Source organism: Pelophylax lessonae (genome assembly GCF_965119305.1).
Source record: "Pelophylax lessonae genome assembly, chromosome: 9".
Taxonomy (NCBI): domain Eukaryota; kingdom Metazoa; phylum Chordata; class Amphibia; order Anura; family Ranidae; genus Pelophylax; species Pelophylax lessonae.
Window position 1 is genome coordinate 148,315,720 of NC_138776.1, and position 24,854 is coordinate 148,340,573.

The 24,854-nt window shown below is 47.9% G+C and overlaps 1 protein-coding gene across 1 annotated transcript in view; it reads right to left on the bottom strand.

Moving 5' to 3' along the window:
- Positions 1 to 24,854, bottom strand: part of SEC31B (SEC31 homolog B, COPII coat complex component) — a gene marked incomplete at its 5' end in the record, with an annotated part of 331,579 nt that overhangs the window by 199,767 nt on the left and 106,958 nt on the right. Inside the window, 2 exon segments of the mRNA XM_082267974.1 lie at positions 19,040 to 19,182; positions 20,332 to 20,472. Of these exon segments, the coding sequence (XP_082124100.1) occupies positions 19,040 to 19,182; positions 20,332 to 20,472 (284 nt within the window).

Sequence of the window (24,854 nt, forward strand, 5' to 3'; positions counted from 1 at the left end):
CACTCAAGTCTTGAGGAAGCTATGGTTGCTGGTTTTCCCAGCTCTGCCCTGCTGCAATAATTATTTCAGTGTTTCTTGTACTGATAGAAGTATACTTTACCCTGCTTAAAAGAGAAGTATGACTTACCGTAAAATCCTTTTCTCTGAAGTTCATTGACAGACGCAGCTCCATATCATCCTGACCATTGGGTTATGCTGCCCCCCTACAGGAGTAGGACACTAGGCAGGAACAAGCTTTACCACGCCCTATGGGGCAGTCCCTGCAGGCATACACCCAATCACTCTGCTATAGCCCTCAATTTTGTTGCAAGCAGAGTTTAGAAGGAAAAAACCCCATCCCACTCATAGTTAGAGGGGGCGGGTGTGGCATCTGTCAATGAACTTCAGAGAAAAGGATTTTACAGAAAGTCAAAAATATAGTTTTCTCTATTGTTCATTGACAGACGCAGCTTCATATCTTCTTGACCATTGGGATGTCCCAAAGCAGTATTTGCATGAGGAGTGGGTAAAACAACGCAAAAAATAATGTAATTCCCCAAGGCTAAACTTAGCCAACCAGGTAACATGGAGCTCAACCAAGAACAACTGGAGCTCACCCAGAAAAAAAAATACACCCTCAAAAGAGAAAAAGTTTTCTCTTTAAGACAGCAGCCTGCAAAACCTTGCGGCCAAAAGAGGCATCCGAAGATGGCAACACATCTACTTTGTAGAATTTGGTGAACGTGTGCACTGAGGACCAAGTTGCCGCCTTGCAAACTTGCATCACTGACGCCTGATAGCGAAAAGCCCAGGAAGCACTCAGCACCCTAGGAGAGTGTGCCTACACAGGGAAAGAAGGAACCTGACCCTTCAGCGAATAAGCCTGAACTACAGTCTGTCTGATCCATCTGGATATAGTAGCGGCAGACACAGCCAATCCTCTACGAGATCCTTTGGGAAGGACAAAGAGCATCTTATTTTCTGAACGACTCAGTAGCCGCCAGGTTAACTCCAATTGTCCGCACCACAACCAAAGAATGTAATGCCATTTCCTTGGAATGCTTGGGCTTAGGACAAAGTGAAGGCAGCACAATGTCCTCATTTAAAAGAAAATCAGAAACCACCTTGGGAAGAAACGACTGATTAGGTCGGACAACCACTTTATCTCTGTGGACCACCATATAAGGTGAGCGGCAGGACAACGCCGCCAATTCAGATACTCTGGGGGCAGAAGTAAAAGCAAGCAAAATGCAACCTTCTGAGACAAAGTAAGCAGAGGAATCTACCTAATGTTCTCAAAGGGATAATAATATAATAATAAGAGAATACCAAATTCAGATCCCACGGAGGTAGCGGGGATCGCCTCGGGGGAGCCATACGGCAAACCCTCTGAATAAAAGTGCGAGTTAGGGCATGCGTAGCTAAAGGGCGTTGGACAAACACAGCCAGAGCCAACACTTGGCCTTTGATAGTGCCCAAAGCCAACCGCTGTTCAACACCTTTTTGAAGAGAAGTCAAAACCCTAGCCAACAAAAACATGCAAGGGTGCACCTTCAATGATTCACACCATGAAATGTACGAGTTACATATACGATGATAGATCTTCCTGGGAGTAGACTTCCTGGCCTTCAGTAGTGTAGGAATCACTGAATCAGAAAGACCTATATCCCTCAATACCTAGCTTTCATCAGCCACAGGTTTTCCCTCAATACCTAGCTTTCATCAGCCACGCCGTCAAAGCCAATGACTGTAAAGCAGGATGGAAGATCGGTCCTTGAGACAGCAGATCTTCCCTGAGAGGAAGTCTCCGGGGAGCATCGGCGACCAACCTTATCAGGTCTGCGTACCAAGACCGGCAAAGGCTAGTCTGGGGCCACCAGAATGACTGGAACCCCTTCCACTACTATCATGCAAAGAAGCCTCAGCAGAAGTTTTAGCACAGGGAATACCAGTAGGTCTGTGGCATCGGCCAGAGAATCCCGAGACCTGGCTATGAACCTCTGAACCTTCTTGTTGAGTCAAGAAGCAAACAGGTCGACGTCGGGTGTCCCCCACCGGACACACAGGGGATGAAACACCTCCGAGTGTAGGGACCACTCCCCCTGATCGAACACCTGATGCCTGCCAGTTCTCCACACCTGGGATGTGCACAGCAGAGAGGTCTGGAACAAACTTTTCAGCCCAATCCAGGATCTCAGCCACCTCCCAGGCCGCCAAGACACTCTTGGTGCCCCCTTGATTGATGTAAGCCACGGCAGTGGCATTGTCCGATTGAATCCGGACAGTGGCTCAGGCAAAGCTTTATCGCTTTGAGCTCCAAAATATTTATGGACTTTGGACTCTTCTACTGTCCAGGACCCCTGGGCGCAGAACTTTCCCAGCCTGACAGGCTGGCGTCTGTGGTTACCACCATCCAATACAATGGAAGGAAGGACTTGCCCTGGCGTAGTGCTAACAAGTAAAGCCACCACAGTAGAGCCCTCTGTGTTGTGACTCAACCGAATCAAAACGCCCTAGGACTTTGGATCTTTGTTCCATTTGACGAGAATCTCCCTTTGTAAGGGTCTCGTGTGGAACTGAGCAAATGGAACTGCCTTGAAGGTTGACACCATCAGACCCAAGGCCCGCATGCAAGTCCGCAGAGAGGACAGATTGTTAGCCAATAGCAAACGGATCGCCCCCAGCAACCTGTACAGCTTGTCCAGAGGAAGAAAGACCCTCGCTAAAGGGGAATCCAGAGTCAGGCCCAGATAATCCAGTCTTAATGAAGGTATCAGGGCAGATTTTTTTAAATGAATGTTCCAACTGAACTCATGCAGAGTCCGTACAGTGATTGTCAAGTTACCCAACAGGGCTGAATGAGAGTCGGCCCTCAATAGGAGACTGTCCAGGTATCCCAGTACCGAAATCTCCCGTTGGTGAAGTAATGCCAACACCGGAGCCAGCATCTTGGTAAAAACCCTGGAGGTGGAGGCAAGACCAAAGGGTAACGCTACAAATTGATAATGCTCCTCTCCTACAGTTAAGTTGGGAAAACGCTGGTGTCCAGTGTAGATAGGGATGAGTAGATATGCATCCTTGATATCTATAGAAGCCAAAAGGTCTCTTTGGTGTAGAGACGCAACTACCGTTTGAATGGATTCCATTCGAAACTTCTGTACCCGCACAAAGCGGTTCAGAGCCTTGAGGTCCAGAATTGGATGTACTTTGCCTTCTTTTCAGGGTACAGTAAACCGGTTTGAATAGAATCCATGAAAGCGTTCCCGAGAGGGAACCATCACAATCACCCCTTGTTCCTGCATGCCGAAAGCACAAAGGGGCCGCTGTGTGCTGAAAAATAAGGGCCCCGTCTATTACGCAGTGACTTGCCCATAGCGGATTCCAACAAAGATCCAAATAGGCGGCCCCCACCATAAAAGGGGAGATCTTTTTAGAAGCCTTAACCGCAGACCAGCTTTTTAGCCACACCATGTGTGGTTACCATTATTGCGTTTAGAACAACGCCACTGACGCGCAACAATTTTGTCACAGTAGGCGGGAAAAGGGAGTACCTTTGCCGCCTTTAGGGGATCTATGGTCCCCGAGGGGACCGACAACCCCCATGTAAACATTTTCTGCACCAATACAATCAGTGTCTCTACCAGCGCCCTTGCATGTGCAGTAAAAAAGGAATCATCCTTACTGGAGAGCACCCGAAGTGCATGGAAACAGACCAATAGAGTCGCTATATGCTAAGCTCACCCTGAGAGCATAACAAGCAGGGGAGGTCGCCGACCGCAGTCCGGCAAGCAGACACTGGCTAAAGACCATAAATGACATAAGAGGATATAGCCCCTTATAAAGGGGAAGAGAGGGCCAGCCATGACGCAGACATACAGGCAGAGTACCCCCACACAACAATGACCCCATGGCATCCCCAGATTCAAGGGGGGCGCCAGGCAGTCCATATGTCCACCCCCTTTGAGGAGGGGGGGCGGATGCCCATCTACTGCTCTATCACCCCAGTCAGCAGCTCAAACCGCCTGGTCAGCAGCTCGGTCAGCCAGCCTCGAGTAGGCCCCAAAGCTGCGGCCTAAATTTGGGGCCCGATCCAGTTGCAGGTCCGCCGTCAGCTTGATCAGCAGTTCAGACAGCTTGGACAGCCTGGTCAGTCGCCTGGACAGCTTGGTCAGTCACTCAGACAGCCAGCTCCGTCAGCCGCGAGTTGGACGTAAGCTTTTGCTCCAATCTTTGGCCAGATCCAGCCGCGTGAGGTGATCCGGAGAGCATGACATGGTATCCGGACAGCCGTGAGTAGGCCACAAGCCGCGGCCTCAATTTTCAGCCCGATCCAGCCATGTGAGGCGCAGACCCGTGGATGAAGAAACATCTGCTCCCCCTCTAGCCTTTAACTGCCGCAGGGAGCTGAAAAAAACCTCCTTGCCCCAGTCACTAATCCACAGGGGGACAGCAACTTGCTCAAAGAGTCCTGTGTGCAATTCGGACAGCCTGGTCAGCAGCAACCGCGTGGAGGTAGGCTGGGGCCAAAAGACCACCGTGACTGTTAAAGGGGCTGGGGGAATGGAAGGGAACCCGGGGTCCAACCATCCCAAGGAGGGGCCCACATCCACCCCGAGAACGCAAGAGCTATGGGGGGGGACATAACTCATCATACCAACGACATTGGGTGGGCACTACTCCGGACAGACTACCTCTACACTCGAGGTGGGGGTGCTGATGGCCAAGGAGGTACGCTGGGAGGTACAAACCAGGTTGTGTGCGTCCCGGCGAGGTGTTTCACTCGCGGGCCAGCCCTGATCCATTGGGGCTCTTTCGTGGCGATGCCTAGCGCTGGGCTATAACCTGCACACACTCGCTGGCCGGGCTAGGAGACTTAAGGATCTAGCATATCGATAGCATATCCAGCCCAAAGCCCAGACCGGCTGTTGATTGCAGTTCTCTCAGGAACATAACTAGCTAAAAAATTAAATTTTTAACAAAGGTTCCCTTTAAAATAAAAAAGACAAGCTAAGACCAAAGTCCCAGCCAGAATATAGGTCCTACACCTAAACTAGGCAGAAACAAACAGAGCTATAGCAGAGTGAATGGGTGTATGCCTGCAGGGACTGCCCCATAGGCGTGGTAAAGCTTTTTCCTGCCTAGTGTCCTACTCCTGTAGGAGGAAGCATAACCCAATGGTCAAGAAGATATGGAGCTGCGTCTGTCAATGAATGATAGAGAAAAATAGATTTTTTTGTAAGAACTTACCGTAAAATTATTTTCTCTGAGTCCTCTGACAGTCGCCGCCCACTCATACAGTCTGCACTTCTGGGTATTGGTCTTATCCACAGGAGTAAGCTAGGCAGTAGATTTTGTTAGAAAACATTCACAAAACCTTTGTATAGACACACCGACAGGGGGCTGTCCCTCTGGTCCAATACCCCCAGCTAGCAGCATTCCCAAATCAGTTTGGTAGCAAGCAGTATAGAGATCCATGAACCCCAAAAGAGGGGTGGGGGGCGGCGACTGTCAGAAGACTCAGAGAAAATAATTTTACGGTAAGTTCTTACAAAAAATTATATTTTCGCTTACGTCCTCTGACAGTCACCGCCCACTCATACAGTCTGCACTTCTGGGACGTCCCAAAGCAGTGTGAATGTGAGGGGTGGGAAACGTAACCGTCAAAAAGGCAACGCAGGACACAGGTCAGAGAAATGGACCTTTTCTGAACCAGAAAGGTAAACACTGGGTAACAGGAAAGCTCAACAGGAGTGAACAAACCCAGGAAAGCAAAATAACCAAGGGCGAAAAAACCCCAACAGGAGACAGGCTAAAAACCGCCATGTCTCCCCTAAGGCACTGCCGCACTCAGAACTTTGCGGCCAAAAGAGGCATCTGCCGATGCCAGAACATCAAGTCTGTAAAATTTTGTAAAGGTATGCACGGACGACCAGGTCGCCGCTTTGCACACCTGGGACACCGACGCCTGATGGCGGAAGGCCAAAGATGCACTAACCGCTCTGGTAGAGTGCGCCGTGACAGGGAAAGGTGGAACCTGATCCCTAAGTGAATAGGCCTGTACAATCGTCTGTCTGATCCATTTGGAAATGGTTGCCGCAGACGCAGCCGTACCCTTCCGAGGTCCCTCAGGAAGGACAAAAAGAGAATCCGACTTTCTGAAGGATTCAGTAGACAGGTAAACCCTGATCGCACTCACCGCATCCAAGGAATGCAAGGCAAACTCCTTAGGATGGTTAGGCTTCGCACACAGCGAAGGCAAGACAATGTCCTTGTTGAAACCACTTTCGGAAGAAAGGACTGATGAGGTCGCAAGACCACTTTGTCCCTATAAATAACCAGATAGGGGGAGCGGCACGATAGGGCGGCCAACTCAGACACTCTGCAAGCAGATGTGATCGCCACCAGAAAGGCAACTTTCCGTGACAGCACCGGCAGAGGAATCTTTTGGATGTTCTCAAAGGGAGGACGTTGCAAAACGGACAAAACCAAATTCAGGTCCCAAGGAGGCAAGGGTGCCCCCCTAGGGGGAGCCAGATGACGCACCCCTTGAATGAAAGTGCGGATCAAGGAATTTGACGCCAGAGGGAGTTGAAAAAGAATGGCCAGCGCAGATGACTGGCCCTTAATAGTGGTCAGCACCAGACGCTGCTCCACACCAGATTGCAGGAAAGCAAACACCCTCGCCACCGAAAAGGAGTGGGGATGGAACCCCTGGGATTCACACCAGGCGAAATAAGCCTTCCAGGTACAATAATAAATCTTACCGGAAAAGGCCTTTCTAGCCTTGAATAAGGTAGGAATGACCGCCGACGAGAGACCCCTGTCTCTCAAGACCTGGCTTTCAACAGCCACGCCGTCAAAGCCACCGACTGTAAAGCAGGATGGAAGATAGAACCCTGAGACAGAAGATCTTCTCGTAGTGGGAGCCGCCAGGGAGGCTCGAAGACCAGTTGCATGATGTCCGCGTACCAAGACCGGCGCGGTCAGTCTGGGGCCACTAGAATCACCAACCTCGGTTACGAGACCAACCTGCGAAGGAACCTGGACAACAACTGGATCAGGGGAAAGGCATAAATCAGGCGATACCGATTCCAAGGGACTACCAACGCGTCCGATGCGTCTGCCAGAGGGTCGAGTGTTCTTGCCACGAACCTTCCCACCTTGTGGTTTAGCCGAGATGCAAACAGATCCACATCCGGGGATCCCCACCACGCACACAGCATCTGAAACACCTCCGGGTGTAGGGACCATTCCCCCTGGTCCAGGGTCTGGCGACTCAGATAGTCCGCCTGCCAGTTCTCCACACCTTGAATGTGAACTGCCGAAATCGCCGGGACCTGCGTCTCTGCCCAAGACAGAATCTCGGCCACTCCTGGTGCCCCCTTGGTAAATGATGTAAGCCACCGCAGTTGCGTTGTCCGTCTGCACACGCACAGGGCGGCCCTGAAGACAATCTGACCAACGGAGCAAACAGAGCCTGATTGCTCGCAGTTCCAAGACATTTATCGGAAGGGAGGACTCCCCCCTCCGACCAAGTGCCCTGGGCAGACAAATTGCCCAGAACGCCACCCCAGCCCGACAGGCTGGCGTCCGTGGTTACCACAGTCCATTGCAACGGTCGAAAGGATTTTCTTTCCTTCAGAGCCGTAGACTGGAGCCACCACAGAAGATCCGATCTGACTTGGGGGCTCAAAGAGATCCTCCTTTCCAAGGAGCGAGAATGTCTGTCCCACCTGGTCAGAATCTCCGCTTGCAAAGATCGTGTGTGGAATTGTGCAAATGGTACTGCCTCGAAAGCCGACACCATCAAGCCCAGGGACCGCATGCAGGTCCGGACCGAAGAGAACTTGTTGTCCCTGAGGGACTTGACCTCGTCCTGCAGAGTCCGGAGTTTTTCCTCCAGAAGAAAGACCTTCGCCTGGGGGGGGGGGGGGGGGGGAGGGGGAGGAATGAATCATCCCCAGGTAAGGGAGACGAACAGAAGGGGACAATGTCGACTTCTGAAAATTGGTGGTCCACCCAAACTCCTGGAACGTCTGAACCGTGGTTGACAGAACGCGAAACAGAGTTGCACTGGAACTCGACCCTAAAAGGAGATCGTCCAGGTACCCCAGGATGGCAATCCCCTGTACCCGCAACAAGGCTAGAACATGAGCCAACACTTTGGTAAAAACCCTTGGAGCCGAAGCGAGGCCGAAAGGCAACGCCACAAACTGATAGTGCTCCTTCGCAATTGCGAATCGGAGGTACCTCTGATGACCCTCGTATATAGGGATGTGTAGATACACATCCTTGAGGTCGATGTAAGCCAGGAAATCCCCTGGACTCAGGGATGCCACCACTGACCGGAGGGACTCAATCCGGAATTTCTGGACCCACACAAAGCGGTTCAGAAACTTTAAGTCCAGAATCGGACGCACCTTGCCCTCTTTTCTGGGCACTGTTAACAGATTTGAGTAAAAACCCCGAAACCTGTCCCAATGTGGCACCGGGACAACCACCCCCTGGGTGAGGAGATCCTGAACCGCCCGATGGTGATCTCGGAAACTATCTGGGGTCAAATGAAGATTTGAGGGAAAGAATCTGTCTGCTGGGCGTGTTCGAAACTCGATCTTGTACCCTGACCGAATGAGTTCTTGAACCCACCTGTCCTGAATCCTGAAATGGGTGAGGGCGCCCCTTCAGGTTGAGGCGGACTGGGCCGCCGTGCCCGTGTGGGCGGCTTTAGACTTGCCCGCCCAAGGCTTCTTCTGGCCACCAGAGGCCTTGGAAGGACTTACCCTTGTCTTGTGCCTTGAAGGCACGAAAGGACCCCTGGTTAGGTTTAATGAAGGGCCCCGCTTACCGCGGAAGGATCTCCCCCTGGACACCTGGGGCAGCAGAGTGCTCTTACCCCCAGTGACCCCCTTCACCAGTTCATCCAGAGAGTCTCCAAAAAGATGCCGTCTTCTTGGAGACAGGTGTGAGACTAAAGGGGCCTTATCCAAGGCCACGTCACACAGGTATAAAACAGCCTGAATAATTTGATCCACCATCTCCAGAGTAGCAGGAGGGGCAGAGTCAGCAATAAGGGTGCGTTTAAGCACCTTGGCCCACTCCACAACAGCCTGAGAGACCATTACGGAAGCGAACACGGGTTTCAATAAGGAACCCGCTACCATGTAGATGTGGGCGTGTAAGAGTTTCCACCCGCCTATCCGCCGGGTCTTTAAACACCGGAGAATCCTCCGCGGGCATTAAAGTGGCTTTATTTAACCTGGACAAAGTGGTCCACCTAAGGAGCCACAGTCCAGCGCGAATCCACCGGAGCCGCAAAGGGATAACGGTACTGAAATCGCTTGGGCACCACAAAATTGCGCTTTAAATTGCGCCATTGGTCATTCACGGTCTTGTGAAACTCAGCGGGGCAGGGAAAACCTGACCCGACTTCTGGGCTTTGCGGGTCCCAAAGAAAGACCGCTTACCTGACAGGTGGGGCTCATCATCTAAATTTAGCGTGTCTTTCACAGAGCTAATAAGCGCAGACATTGCAGCGCGTTCTCTTGCTGAACCGGAGGTGGAATCCTCCTCCTCCACATCCGACCGAGAGGATTGAGACCCCTCAGGGGGTACACTGTCCGTGGCAACCATATCTGGCTCTGAATCAGAGAAAGCCTGGGCCTTTTCCTAGAAGCCCTGTCAGACATTAACAAATCCACTTTGGACGCTGAAGTCGCAAGCGCAGCAGTAAGTGAGACTATAGCAGAGGAGTCAGGGGTACCTGAACCCTCCACCAGAGCAGGGGGGAATTTGCTATCCTGGGACTCCATCATAGCACTTCAGAATTTAAATGGCGCTGGCCCTTTAACCACTTAAGCCCCGGAAGATTTTACCCCCTTCCTGACCAGGGCCTATTTTGCGATTCGGCACTGCGTAACTTTAACGGACAATTGCGCGGACGTGCGACGCTGTACCTAAACTAAATTGACGTTCTTTTTTTCCCCACAAACAGAGCTTTCTTTTGGTGGTATTTGATCAACTGTGCGATTTTTTGATCATGCGCTACAAACAAAAAAAGAGCGACAATTTTGCAAAAATAACAATATTTTTCACATTTTTTTATATGAAATTCCCCCCAAAAAATGTAAAAATCAAAATTTTTTAACATTTTAGGCCAATTTGTTTTCTGCTACATGTGTTTGGTAAAAAAAAAAAAAAACACAAAAAGCGTATTTTGATTGGTTTGCGCAAAAGTTATTGCGTTTACTAACTAAGGGAAAGATTTATGTCATTTTTATTGTTTTTTTTTTTTAACGAGTAATGGCGGCGATCTGCGTTTTTTTTTGCGGGACTGCGACATAGCGGCGGACAGATTGGACCCTTGACTGACATTTTTGACACTTTAGGGGGTACCAGTGACATTACTACAGTAATCAGTGCTATAAATATGCACTGTTACTGTCAAAATGACACTGGCAGGGAAGGGGTTAACTTTATTGGAGAGGGAGGGGTTAAGTGTGTCCCTAGGGGCGTGATTCCAACTGTCATTGGATGCGGCTGTGTGTGTAACAGCACAGATCAACGGTCCTACATAGCAGGACCGTATGATCTGTGCTTTTACACAGGGAAGAATGACCGGCGGCTTTGTTTACATTAGCCGCCTGCCTTTCTCCTTCTCCACCCGACGATCGCGAGTGACCAGCGGACATCAGGGACCCCCGCAACCCCCCACACAGTGGTAGAACCGCCACAGCGCCCCCGCAGGGACCAGGAAGGAACACACAGGGACCGCAATGACAGACCTGAGGGGGATATTACAGATCCATGTGCACTGCCATCTCCATAAACAGAGGGCCCACATACACACCCCGACAGACAATGCCATAGACAGAGGGGTAGCATGGTACTCACCGGTCCAGCGAAACCTGGGTACCGCTCTGTGACAGGAAGCCTCCCACTCTGGGTGGTGGTGCCGTCAGCCGAAAAGGACGCTAGCAACACGCGGCGTACCGCAGTTGAGACATCCCAGCGAAGTAGCCACTTTGCAGGCTTGTCCCTGAGGACAGGGACATGGTCGTTTGCGAGGCCTGGGCGTACGCATAGCCTGCTAATGCCTGATGGCAGGCTGGGATTACATAAGGCCCTAGGATAGCCAGTGCGATTCCCAGCTCCGCAAATGCTGTAGTCTTCCGAAGCCGACTAAGCGCAGGAACAAATAAAAAGCTATCATTGTAAAGAAAAATCACTTTCTCAGAGAGAAAAAATAATAAGAAGTAAAAAGACTGAGATTGCAGCCCCAGCCCAGGAAAAGCCAGCCTTCCTATGCTAGGCAAAGACAAACTGATTTGGGAATGCTGCTAGCTGGGGGTATTGGACCAGAGGGACAGCCCCCTGTAGGTGTGTCTATACAAAGGTTTTGTGAATGTTTTCTAACAAAATCTTATGCCTAGCTTACTCCTGTGGATAGGACCAATACCCAGAAGTGCAGACTGTATGAGTGGGCGGCGACTGTCAGAGGACGTAAGAGAAATAAAGATTTATACTCCCCTAGTTGGATGCAGCATCAATCCAATGCTGCATCTCTCCCCTGAAAGTTCTGCACTAAAAATTGATTTGACTGCTCATTTCTCCCCTGTGCTCTGAGCAGAGAGTCACCAGCTCTCTGCTCTGCCCCCCCCCCACCCACTCAGTCAGTGGAACGCTGGGCTGTGGAGGGGGTGGGAGTGGCCAGGTGAGCTTCTGAATGGATCCCAACTTTAAATTCAGAATCTTTCAAGAACCTGGACCAGACAAATGCTACATGTGTTTGGTAAAAAAAAAAAAAAAACACAAAAAGCGTATTTTGATTGGTTTGCGCAAAAGTTATTGCGTTTACTAACTAAGGGAAAGATTTATGTCATTTTTATTGTTTTTTTTTTTTAACGAGTAATGGCGGCGATCTGCGTTTTTTTTTGCGGGACTGCGACATAGCGGCGGACAGATTGGACCCTTGACTGACATTTTTGACACTTTAGGGGGTACCAGTGACATTACTACAGTAATCAGTGCTATAAATATGCACTGTTACTGTCAAAATGACACTGGCAGGGAAGGGGTTAACTTTATTGGAGAGGGAGGGGTTAAGTGTGTCCCTAGGGGCGTGATTCCAACTGTCATTGGATGCGGCTGTGTGTGTAACAGCACAGATCAACGGTCCTACATAGCAGGACCGTATGATCTGTGCTTTTACACAGGGAAGAATGACCGGCGGCTTTGTTTACATTAGCCGCCTGCCTTTCTCCTTCTCCACCCGACGATCGCGAGTGACCAGCGGACATCAGGGACCCCCGCAACCCCCCACACAGTGGTAGAACCGCCACAGCGCCCCCGCAGGGACCAGGAAGGAACACACAGGGACCGCAATGACAGACCTGAGGGGGATATTACAGATCCATGTGCACTGCCATCTCCATAAACAGAGGGCCCACATACACACCCCGACAGACAATGCCATAGACAGAGGGGTAGCATGGTACTCACCGGTCCAGCGAAACCTGGGTACCGCTCTGTGACAGGAAGCCTCCCACTCTGGGTGGTGATGCCGTCAGCCGAAAAGGACGCTAGCAACACGCGGCGTACCGCAGTTGAGACATCCCAGCGAAGTAGCCACTTTGCAGGCTTGTCCCTGAGGACAGGGACATGGTCGTTTGCGAGGCCTGGGCGTACGCATAGCCTGCTAATGCCTGATGGCAGGCTGGGATTACATAAGGCCCTAGGATAGCCAGTGCGATTCCCAGCTCCGCAAATGCTGTAGTCTTCCGAAGCCGACTAAGCGCAGGAACAAATAAAAAGCTATCATTGTAAAGAAAAATCACTTTCTCAGAGAGAAAAAATAATAAGTAAAAAGACTGAGATTGCAGCCCCAGCCCAGGAAAAGCCAGCCTTCCTATGCTAGGCAAAGACAAACTGATTTGGGAATGCTGCTAGCTGGGGGTATTGGACCAGAGGGACAGCCCCCTGTAGGTGTGTCTATACAAAGGTTTTGTGAATGTTTTCTAACAAAATCTTATGCCTAGCTTACTCCTGTGGATAGGACCAATACCCAGAAGTGCAGACTGTATGAGTGGGCGGCGACTGTCAGAGGACGTAAGAGAAATAAAGATTTATACTCCCCTAGTTGGATGCAGCATCAATCCAATGCTGCATCTCTCCCCTGAAAGTTCTGCACTAAAAATTGATTTGACTGCTCATTTCTCCCCTGTGCTCTGAGCAGAGAGTCACCAGCTCTCTGCTCTGCCCCCCCCCCCCCCCCACTCAGTCAGTGGAACGCTGGGCTGTGGAGGGGGTGGGAGTGGCCAGGTGAGCTTCTGAATGGATCCCAACTTTAAATTCAGAATCTTTCAAGAACCTGGACCAGACAAATGAAAATGGAAAATGGGTCACAGGAGTGCTGAGTGAAAATGGAAAAACGGCCACAGGAGTGCAGAGCAAACTGCACTCCTGTGATTCCCCAGGAGTAGTAGATCTATCTGAAATAACTGGCTATACTTCTCCTTTACTGTGATCTGTTTGATTGCTTTTGGCATCGCTCAAAGTAGAGGTGAAAGCATATCCCTATATCCAAGAACAGGCTTGTCCGAATACTAATCCAAGGGGTTAATAAATGTAAAGAGGAAAGGATCAAGACTACTCCTGACCAGACCAGGTGAATAAACGATAGACAGCAGCCTCAACCTACAGCCGTGGCCAAAAATATTTTTTGAGAATGACACAAATATTAAATTTTCACAAAGTCTGCTGCCTTTATGATGGCAATTTGCATATACTAAAAAACGCCTCTAGGGACTCCAAGAACATGGCCGCTATTGAATTCAATGGGGATCCCCTGCAAAATAGCCATTAAGGTGTACCAAGATAGCCGCCAATCTTCCTCAGCACATGGGCTACAAGAAAATGGCAGACCTACGTGGCCTACAGAGCTTCTAGGGGCCCTCGTGGGGACCTCCTGGACGGGATCGACAGGAAAAGGGGCACTGGAGTGACAGGTAAACCTCCCCCCCCCACACACACACACACACAATCAATTGTCCAGTCGCCGGTGGCGCACCGCCCCCCCACCCCTCCGCCCCACCGTCGTCCTGTGCCTGGTCCCAGCCCCCAGAAGTAGCTCCAATCGCCCCATAGCCCCAGTAGAGAGGAGAGGGGACAGGTGGAGGGGGACACAGAGGGGGGACAGGTGGGGGAGGAAGGGGGGGTTGCGTGACAGGACAGAGGGGAACCCGGGAGAGTGAGGGTCCAACCGTCCCAAGGAGGGGCCCGCGTTCACCCCAAAATCCGACAGAGGGAGAGGGGGGAACAGTTTACTTACCAAACCTGGAACAGGCGGGCACCATCTCCTGACAGAACCCCTCTCCGCCGAAGTGGGGGGGCTATCGGCCAATAGGAACGCTGCGACTCGGGCCTAGACCCTGTGGTATGCGTCCTGGAGAGGCGTTTAACTCGCAGGGCCAGTCCCCCGTCCGGTGGAACTATGTCGCAGCCGACCTAGCGCGGATCGTGCTCGCTGGCTGCCTGGGGTGACCACTGGATATATATCCAGCCCGTCTCCCTGATCCGGCATAGTTGCTTGTAGATCTCACAGGAAAGAAATCAGGTGAAACTAGCTAGAAAGAAAACTTTTGCCAGGGCCAGAGATCCCAGCAAGGAACTAGGTCCTCACTCCTGACTAGGCAGATTAAAACTGGACATCCTATAGCAGGGAGAGAGGGTATAACCCCCAGAACTTTTTTTCTGCCTAGTGTCCTACTCCTGTAGGGGACAGTATAACCCTACTGTTATGTAGAACAAAAAAGATTGCATCCGTCAATGAACGATAGAGAAATTAATATTGTGTCATTCTCAAAAATTTTGGTCACGGCTGTACATGTCTCCACCAAACCACACCATCCTGATGCCCCACCTGCCAGCGCTTAGAAATGCATTAGGATGTGTTGTTTTGGAAGATACGTAGGCTGAGGTCGCTCTTTATCATTTATTCACCTAGGCTGCTTGGGAGTAGTGGCAATCTTTTCCACTTTACAGTAAACTAAAAAAGTATTTGATTCCCTGATAATTTTGTACGTTTTCCCACTGACAAAGAAATAATCAGTCTATAATTTTAATTTTTTTTTTTTTAATAGTGAGCGACAGAATAACAAAAATATCCAGAAAAACGCATTTCAAAAAAGTTATAAATTTATTTGCATTTTAATAAGTGAAATAAGTATTTGATCCCCTATCAATCAGCAAGATTTCTGGCTCCCAGGTGTCTTTTACAGGTAATGAGCTGAGATTAGGAGCACTGGCTATAGGCCCCTTTCACACAGGCTTTCCGATCCGGTTCGCCTGTCAGTTTTTGAGGCGGACCTGATCAGACGCTCCATGCACCTCTATGGAGCAGCGGATGTCAGCACTGACATGTCCACTGACACCCGCTGTTATCCGATCTGGTCCGGTCAGTGAAATCCAGACGGATGGTAACCCTATATTCCACCCGTCTAGAGGATTGGAATGGATGAAAATGGACAGACGGTCACTTTTTCATCCGATTGCCCGTAGAGTAGAGCAGGGCTCCGACAGGTTCATCTCAGCACAGTGAGCGGAGACGGACCTGTCATCTGCCTGCTCAGCGGGGGTCAGTCGGTCGATCCCCCGCTGAGCAAATTGGAGTCCGCTGGGCGGAAAGCTCGTGTGAAAGGACCCTAAAAGGGAGTGCTCCTAATCTCAGCTTGTTACTTGTATAGACACCTGTCCACAGAAGTAATCAATCAGATTCCAATCTCTCCACCGTGGCCAAGACCAAAGAGCTGTCCAAGGATGTCAGGGACAAAAAATTGTAGACCTACATAAGGCTGGAATGGGCTACAAGACCACCGCCAGGCAGCTTAGTGAGAGGGTAAAACAGTTGATACGATTAATCGCATATAGAAAAAACAAAAAATAACTGTCACTCTCCCTCGGTCTGGGACTTCATGCAAGATCTCACTTCGTTTAATTTCAATGATCACAAGAACAGTGAGAAATCAGCCCAGAACTACACGGGAGAATCTTGTTAATGATCTCAAGGCAGCTGTGACCACTGTCACCAAGAAAACAATTAGTAACCCAGGAGGTTGAAAGGGACTTAAATTTGTATTCTGGTACAAAGCATCAAAACATTACAATGTTATTTACAAAAGAAAATACTTTTTTTCTTTTTTGTTTGTTTTTTCGTTTCCTTTTTTAAATGGTAAATGTGTACATAGAATGTTAAATGCAAAAAAGGTGTTATAGAATATTTAAAACCATAAAAATAGGTCTAAAACACTAGCAGCGCTAAATATAGGACTAAAGATACTTCAGCAAGAGTCCTTCAAGAAATGTATATATACAATCCAGTCTGAAACAACGTGTGTCACATAAAGTCCATCAGAAAGGTAAGGGAGTGAGGGATCTTGGCTTATCCACCAGACTTCCACCATCAACCGGTGCTCCCCCCTATTCTTAAAACTCACCAGACAGTGGGTGAAAGTAATCTTTAGTCCTATATTTAGCGCTGCTAGTGTTTTAGACATATTTTTATGGTTTTAAATATTCTATAACACCTTTTTTGCATATCTGTTGTTTTATAGCAGCTGCTTAGACTTTGTGTCAGATTTTCTAGCCCAAGTTGCCTTCTTAATATGCTCTGAGCGCAGGGTGAGTGGATATATGTCATTGGTCCTCCCTGTCAAACATATTCTTCACTCCTGGTGTGTGTATAGAATGTTAAATGTATAAAAAAAAAAAGCAAAAAAAAAAAAAAATGGATTTTTGTAAAATCTTACCGTAAAATCCTTTTCTCTTAGCTCATCGACAGACGTAGTCCTCGGTGATACACCACCTTCGGGTTATGTTACCTCCGCAGGAGCAGGACTAGACAGGAAATTAAAAAGCTCTGGCCACACCCTAGGGGCAGTCCCAGAGGGTATATCCTCTCTCTCTCTGCCTCAGCAAATCAGTTATGTGAAAAAGCAGTGCTTAGAGAATTTAACCCAACCCAACTCCAAACAGAGGGGCGGGGACTACGTCTGTCGATGAGCTAAGAGAAAAGGATTTTACGGTAAGATTTTACAAAAATCCATTTTTCTCTAGCGCTCATCGACAGACGTAGTCCTCGGTGATACACCACCTTCGGGACGTCCCAGAGCAGTATCACAACTGAGGGGTGGGAAAATGGAAATCAAATCCCAATCTAGAAGGCCCAACCGGTGCCAACTAGAAGTTTACAATGCTCATCCTTAATGATGAGACTCAACAAAAAAATTTTCAAACAGAAAAAAACCCTCGAGGTAGACCACCGGTCTCCTCTAGAATTTAGTAAAGGTATGTACCGACGACCAAGTGGCCGCCTTACATACCTGGACCACTGACGCCTGATGGCGAAAGGCCCAGGAAGTGCTGAGCGCTCGAGTGGAGTGCGCCCTAACAGGGAACGGAGGACTCTGACCCTTAATAGAATAAGCCTGTACCACCGTTAGTCTAATCCATTTGGCAATGGTCGCGGCAGATGCAGGCAAACCCTTTCTGGGGCCATCCGTGATCACAAAAAGTGAATCCGTCTTACGGAATGATTCCGTAGCTTTCAGGTATACCCTGATTGCCCGAACCACATCCAAGGAATGCAACGCATGTTCCCGATGATGCTTGGGCTGAGGACACAAGGAAGGTAGTACAATATCTTCATTCAGATGAAAATCTGAAACCACCTTAGGTAGGCTGAACTGGGGTGACCACCGGATCTCAACATCCAGCCCGTCGCCCAGTTCAGCTTTCTTGCTTGAAGATCTCACAGGAACACTGGAGAAAAAAAGCTGTCCAAAAATCCTTTTAGAAAAAAATTCTTGCCAGGACCTAAGATCCCAGCAAGGTATCTAGGTCCTTACTCCTAACTAGACAGAAAATAACTGATTTGCTGAGGCAGAGAGAGAGAGGATATACCCTCTGGGACTGCCCCTAGGGTGTGGCCAGAGCTTTTTAATTTCCTGTCTAGTCCTGCTCCTGCGGAGGTAACATAACCCGAAGGTGGTGTATCACCGAGGACTACGTCTGTCGATGAGCGCTAGAGAAAAACACATTAAATATTAATGATGAAAAAAATACAAACAAACAAAAAAAAATCTCTGGAAAAAAATTAAATTAAATGGATTAGGAGAATAAAAAGTAAATTGCGGCTGATTGGAGTAAACTAAGAGTTAACAAGGGCTTAAACAGAGGAACATTAAAAAAAAAAAAAAAAGGAGAAGTTCACTTTGGAACAGGTTATATGTGCTCTTAGGGTGGTAACATGTTCCAGCATCTGTAGCTCCCCCTCTGCTAACCCTCTCTCTGGGACAGCGGGCTAGGTATCTTCTTTCCGCACCCACTCTCACTATTTGAAAACAGCATGGCCATGCAGGATTCCACCCACAAGGAAGCGTCATTCATGCAGAGTTTATTGTGAATGAATGCCTACAAGCACCATCAACCTTTGCAGCTGACGGCTTGTCGTTTTCAATGAGCTGCGAGGGCGCTGGGGAGCAGTCTCATAGTCCATTTAATCATTCTGCTCTCAGAAAACTGCCTTCCCATACAAGGTACAGGCAGACAGCTTTGCTAAGAGTCTGCTAGAGCCTGACAGGCTCCTAAAAAATAAAATATTAAATGTGCTTTTCTGCAAAAAAAAAAAAACCATGCATTTATTTTTTAAACAAATGTCAACTTATCCTTTAACCAACAACCCCTGCACATTAAAGTTCATTCTTTTGATCTGCAGATGGATGAACAAAATGATACAAAAGTAACATTATGTTACTTTGTACTTTCTATATTCACTGTTAATAAACACTGATTCACTGTTTTTTACAAGACCGAGAACCAAGAAATCACAGACTGACGATCGCTCAGTTCAAGGTCTTCAGTGGGCAGAAAGTGGTGACTTCTCAATCGGCTGGAGAGTGGTTAAGTTGTTTTGAGCATGTCCAGCATACCCAAAGCCTGCACCTAATTAAACAATTTATTGAGCTAAAAAGATGTCACACCCTTGTGGTTCACCTTAAATCTCTACCTTGTATGATTTTCCAGCATTTTCAGTGGAGAACTTGCAAATCGTAGATCCCACAATTGAATCACTGGGAGACGGTCATCTTCAGAAGACAGAACAAGCTGTGTAGCAATCTCAGGGTGCCACAACATACCTGAGCAGTGCATCTGAAAACAAAAACAATGAAGGAAACAAAATCATGTCAGTGTAAAGCCCCGTACACACGTACCGATCGTCGGCCGAACGATCGGCCATCTTTTGTCCAGGGCTGTCCTGTCTGTTGAAAACTGCAAAAGACTGCACACAAATTTTGTCGGCCAACAACAGCCGACTGCAGGATGTCATGTGATGGTTAACTTTCCTTGTCTTTTTTCTTTTCTGAGCATGCCCAGTCTTGCAAATCTGCTGTCTGTCGGCCGAAATCTGTACTGACTGGCGAACAATCGGCCGTTCTGGTGTTGGCCAACAAAAATTTTAATGCCTGCACGACAGATTCTGTTCGGCTGAAAATGCGCTGTCGGCTGTCGGAAGCATCATACTAACAAGCCTACAATCGGCCGATCGGTCGTCAGCCGAATATTTACGGCCGACAATCGGTACGTGTGTACTGGGCTAAACTTCAGAGTAACAGAGGGACACAAGAAGCATTAAAATATACTTAAAATATGTACAACTTGCACAAATGTGGGAGCACAATATATATATATATATATATATATATATATATATATATATATATATATATATATATATTCTAACTAAAACTAAGAGACTGGGGACAAAAGCCTCTGTGCTAGCAACTTTTAACGTATTTTATGGTGTCCCTACTCTTGGAGGGATCTGCAAATGTAGCCACAGCTTGAAAAACTAAATATTCTCACATCAGAGAAAAAAATGTGTCATGGTTCAAAGACTTATGCAGGCAATAGATGATTTGATTTTCTTTCCTTCCACCTGTGGTGGAAGGAAAGAAAATCACTTAATTCCCCCGTTACCGGCTGGCACAACACAATGATTACTGCAGCGGCTATAGCCTCTGGCAGTAATCGCATGTCAAAAATATGACAGGCTGGTTATACCCACGGTAATCGACGGATTGACTCAGATATAATCAGCCTGCCCTTACATAAATCAAAATACAGCCAGACCCTGCTGAACCGGCTGAACTTTGATCCATTTATGGTCAACTTTAGCAGTATGATTGTAAAGCTCATATATCTCTAGGGATAATGCCTCTGGGCACTATTTAACTCTTTAAAACTGCACTCATTCATGGGCTACAGCTGTTGTTGAAATTGTGCACATCATGTACTCACTCTGTTGCTGTGGTCGCTGACTTTAATTACAGGCTCATTCTTGCGGAGATCCCACACCACGGCTTTACCACTGGGATGTGAAGAGGATAAGATGTGCTGAACTTGTTGATTCCAAGATACAGCACTAATATCTTCAACAGGCTGAAAGTATAAGTAATACCTTATTCACAATATGTGTTGTAACAAAAATAAACTATCCCACATGCAGACTGCCATCCAGGCTACACAGACAATGTTATGATATGAAGAGTGCTGCCAATGCTGGAACAAAAAATCACCCCACTTTGCATAAAAACATTGTGGGTAAAAACCCAGCCAACATTAGTCTAAACCAACACTAATAATGCAGGTACCTATAGAAGTTGCCTGGAATGGGGTCTGAAAGATAATTTAAAAGCTGATGTCCAGGTTTACTTTTAAGCCCCGTACACACGTACCGATGGTCGGCATACAAATGTTCCTCTTTTCTCCCCGGGATGTCGGTGTCTGCTGAAAAGTGCAAAGACAGCACAAGGACAGCACAAGAATTTTGTCCGCCGACTGCAGAAGTGATGTCATGTAATGGTTAACTTTCCCTGTGTTTTCTATTTTCTGAGCATGCCCAGTCTTGCAAATCTGCGGTCTGTCGGCCGAATTGTGTACTGACAGGCGAACAATCGTCCGTTCTGGTGTCGGCATACAAAAATTTTCATGTTTGCAAGAAAGACTTTTGTCCGCGGATTGTGCGCAGACATCTGTCGGAGGCACCATACTAACACGCGTACAATCGGCAGATCCTTCGTCCACCGACGTTTGTATGCCGACGATCGGTACGTGTGTACGGGCCTTTACTTTAAATAGTTTGTTTGGGCCAAGCTGACCCAAACAAACTATTTCCTTCACTAACATGCGCCCGCTGAGCCTGCTATATAAACTTTATGTAGCTTCAGCTTCATACAGTATACAGAAACGTGTTCAGCTGGGAGAATGTACCCCTTAAGTATGTTTTTTTTTTTTTTTTTTAAAGTACCCCCTTAGTGTGGATCTGGTTATCCCATATGTGAACACTTATTACCAGAACTCTTTAAAGTACAGTTATAGGCAAATATTTGTTTTCCCCATTTTGGATAGAGTATGGAAAGGTCAGATTTTTTTTATCATCATCTGTGTACCAATGGGGAAATTTCCCATCACTTCCTGTCCATAGTCAAACAGGAAGTGAGAGGAAATCCCTGCAAATTGAGGGCGTTCCTTGAGGACCCCCAAGTCACCAGAACTAGTGTCCCCCATTGGAAGATTTCCCCTCTATTACTTTTCTGGGGAAAACCCAAAATTTGGATTTTCTTTTACTTTCACTCTCAATGATAATTGTAAACCAGACAAAAAGGAGAGAGAGGCACAGACAGCAATAAAAACTGCCAAGTGTCCTAATCCCTCTCCAATCAATCTAAAACTACTAAAAAAAGTTTTGCCTTTAGTTATACTTTAATAGTGTATACATGGCATCCCTATTTTCTGTTCCAAGTTTCAAAAGAAAAATTTGTCATGCTCAAAATGCTAAAACGTAATGGTTGTGTGATGCAGGGTACTTGCAGCACTTGTTGAGAATCTGTGTTTTAGAAAAATGGGATTTCTGTACTTACAGTAAAATCCATTTCTCTGAGTTCATCGACGGACACAACGCTCCATAAATCATAAATAGTGGGTTATATTGCCTCCTCCAGGAGTAGGACTAGGCAGAACAAAAAACACCTGGCTACACCCATGGGCAGTCCTCGGCTGGTATATAACCCCCCCTCTCTGCTCTAGGTAAACAGTTTACTAGCAAGCAGTATTAGAAGTATCAAAACTACATAGAGGGGTGGGTGCTGTGTTCGTCGATGAACCCAGAGAAATGTATTTTACAGTAAGTACAAAAATCCCATTTTCGCTTTTGTTCATCAACGAACACAGCACTCTATAAATCATAACTAGTGGAATGTGCATAAGCAGTGGCAAAAGGAAAATGAGGGGTGGGGAAAATAACCCAAGACTAAACATAAGAGCCCTTAACAAGGACGCAGAAGCCTTAACCGGCTCACAGAAGCCCCGTCTGAGAAATATAGGTTTAAAGAAAAAATACCCCTCAAGAGGGAACAGCCCCTCCTAAACAGCAGCCTGCGAAACTTTGCGGTCAAAAGAAGCATCCGCAGATGCCAAAGTGTCTACCTTATAGAATTTTGTGAAGGTATGCACAGATGACCAAGTGGCCGCCTTGAAAACCTGCGAAATTGAAGTCTGATGACGGAAGGCCCAAGAAGCACTCAGCGCCTAAATAGAATGTGCCGTGACAGGGAAAGGTGGAACCTGGAATAGGCCTGAGTCACCGTCTGATCCATCTGGAGATGGTAGCCAAAGAAACAGCCAGCACTTTTCAAGGTCTGTACCTAGCCACAAAAAGTGAGTCTGACCTCCGAAAAGACTAGATACACGTGAATTGCACAAACCACATCCAAGGTATGCAAGGCATTTTCCTTGGGAAGAGCCAGCTTGGGACACAAGGAAGGCAACACAATGTCCTCATTCAAATCGAAGTCAGAGACAACTTTGAGCAGGAATTATAGACAGGGACGAAGAAACACTTTATTCCTATGGACCACTAAATAGGAACTGCGACAGGATAATGCCACCAATTCCGATAAACTGCGGGCCAAGGTAATAGCCACCAAGAATGTCACCTTCTGGGATAATGTAGGCAAGGGAATCTCCCGAATATTCTCAAATTAAGGTTTCTGGAGAACCAAAAGTTCTAAATTTAAATCCCATGGCGACAAAAGAGACCGTACAGGTGGAGCCCCATGTCGAACCCCCTGAATAAAGGTACAAACTAAAGAGAGCATGGCTAGGGGTCGCTGAAAGAAGATTGTCAAGGCAGACACCTGGCCCTTGATGGTACCCAAGGCCAACTTCTGATCAATGCCCTGTTGAAGAAAGGTTAAGATCCGAGCCACAGAAAAGGATTGAGAAAGAGCGCAAATCGACTCACACCAAAAGTTGCACGCTTTCCATGTACAATGGTATATCTTGCTGGAAGACGACTTCCTCGCCTTCACCATAGTAGGGATAACTAATCCAGACAGACCTCTATTGCTCAGTACCTGGCTTTCAATAGCGAAGCCATTAAAACCAGTGACTGTAAAGCAGGATGGTAGATCAGCCCTTGGGACAACTGGTCTTCTCTGAGAGGAAGCCCCCAAGGGACGTTTACAGCTACCAGGATCATTGGAAGATCATCGCTCTTGATTCCTCACAGGAACTGCGGAAGAAGCCTCAGCCAAGGATGATACTGGCCTTACTGTGGCCCTTGTACTCCTGTGATTTCTGTCAGAGGACCCCGTTACCTCATCATGAACTTCGGTATCCTTCTGTGGAGCCGAACCTGCTAAAGTAACTGCATATAAGAATATGCAAACAGAACTGTCTTGAAGGTGGCTACCAACAGACTCAGAACCTGTATGCAAAAGGGGAGAGAGAACTATCTATCCGTGTGACAGTATCCTGTGAATAACGACCTGTGCTCCCTGAAGTTTGTGCAGAGGAAGGACCACCCTGGTCAGAAATAGAATCAGACCTAAGTAAATCAATTCCCTGGATAGGGATAAGGAGGACCTTTGGTAGTTCAGACATCACCTGAACCTTTGCAGTAATTAAATCTGCACAAGGAGACTCCAGACCTAAAAAACCTGGAAAGGAAAAGCTTTGTCCTCTTTCTGGGTACCCCCAAAAGAAACATTTCACAGATCTCCTTGACGCTCACCAAAGAAGTCCACGGGACTGGAAACCAGCGAAAATGTCCCCCACCCCAATAATGGACCTAGACCTTCATGCTGAAGGAGTCTTGTCCGCTGGTCCAGGGAAGCTAGCTCTAGGCTTACCAGACCAAGGTTGCTTGGAACCTCCCAGGGAAAATTTAATTTAAAAGATCTATTTCCCTTATTCTCCACCCAAGAAGCACAAAACACTTTTCTATGGTCTGAGAAGAAGGAACCCCCGTCTGAGGCGAGGCTCCTTCCCTTTCCTTGACTGTGGCAGGAAGGTACTCTTCCCTCCTGTGATACCCTTATTGATGTCATCCAGGGTATCCCCAAACAAGCGATCGCCTTGAAAGGGAAGATCAATGAGAGCTTTCTTAGCAGCTTGGTCTGCAGACCAATTCTTAAGCCACAGCACGCGCCTAATCACCTCCACTGAAACAGAAAATTTGGACAGCACAGGAGCTGTATCCAAAGCTTCATCACAAATAAACTGCAGCTCATGGACAAACTCGTCTGCTAAATCAACATAAGCAGTGGGGAGCTGCTCTCCCCCAAGGCCCTGGTGCAAAAGCTAGGCCCATTCAGTTGGGGTCTGAGACACCAGGGCTGAGGCACAGACTGGCCACAATGCCGAACCAGCCATAGAAAAATGCTACGTGCCACAGTCTCTGCTTTGTCAGCCGGGTCCTTAAAGGTGGGGATTCCTCTGCTGGAATCATGGTTGCTTTATCCAACCTAAAAACAGGAGGG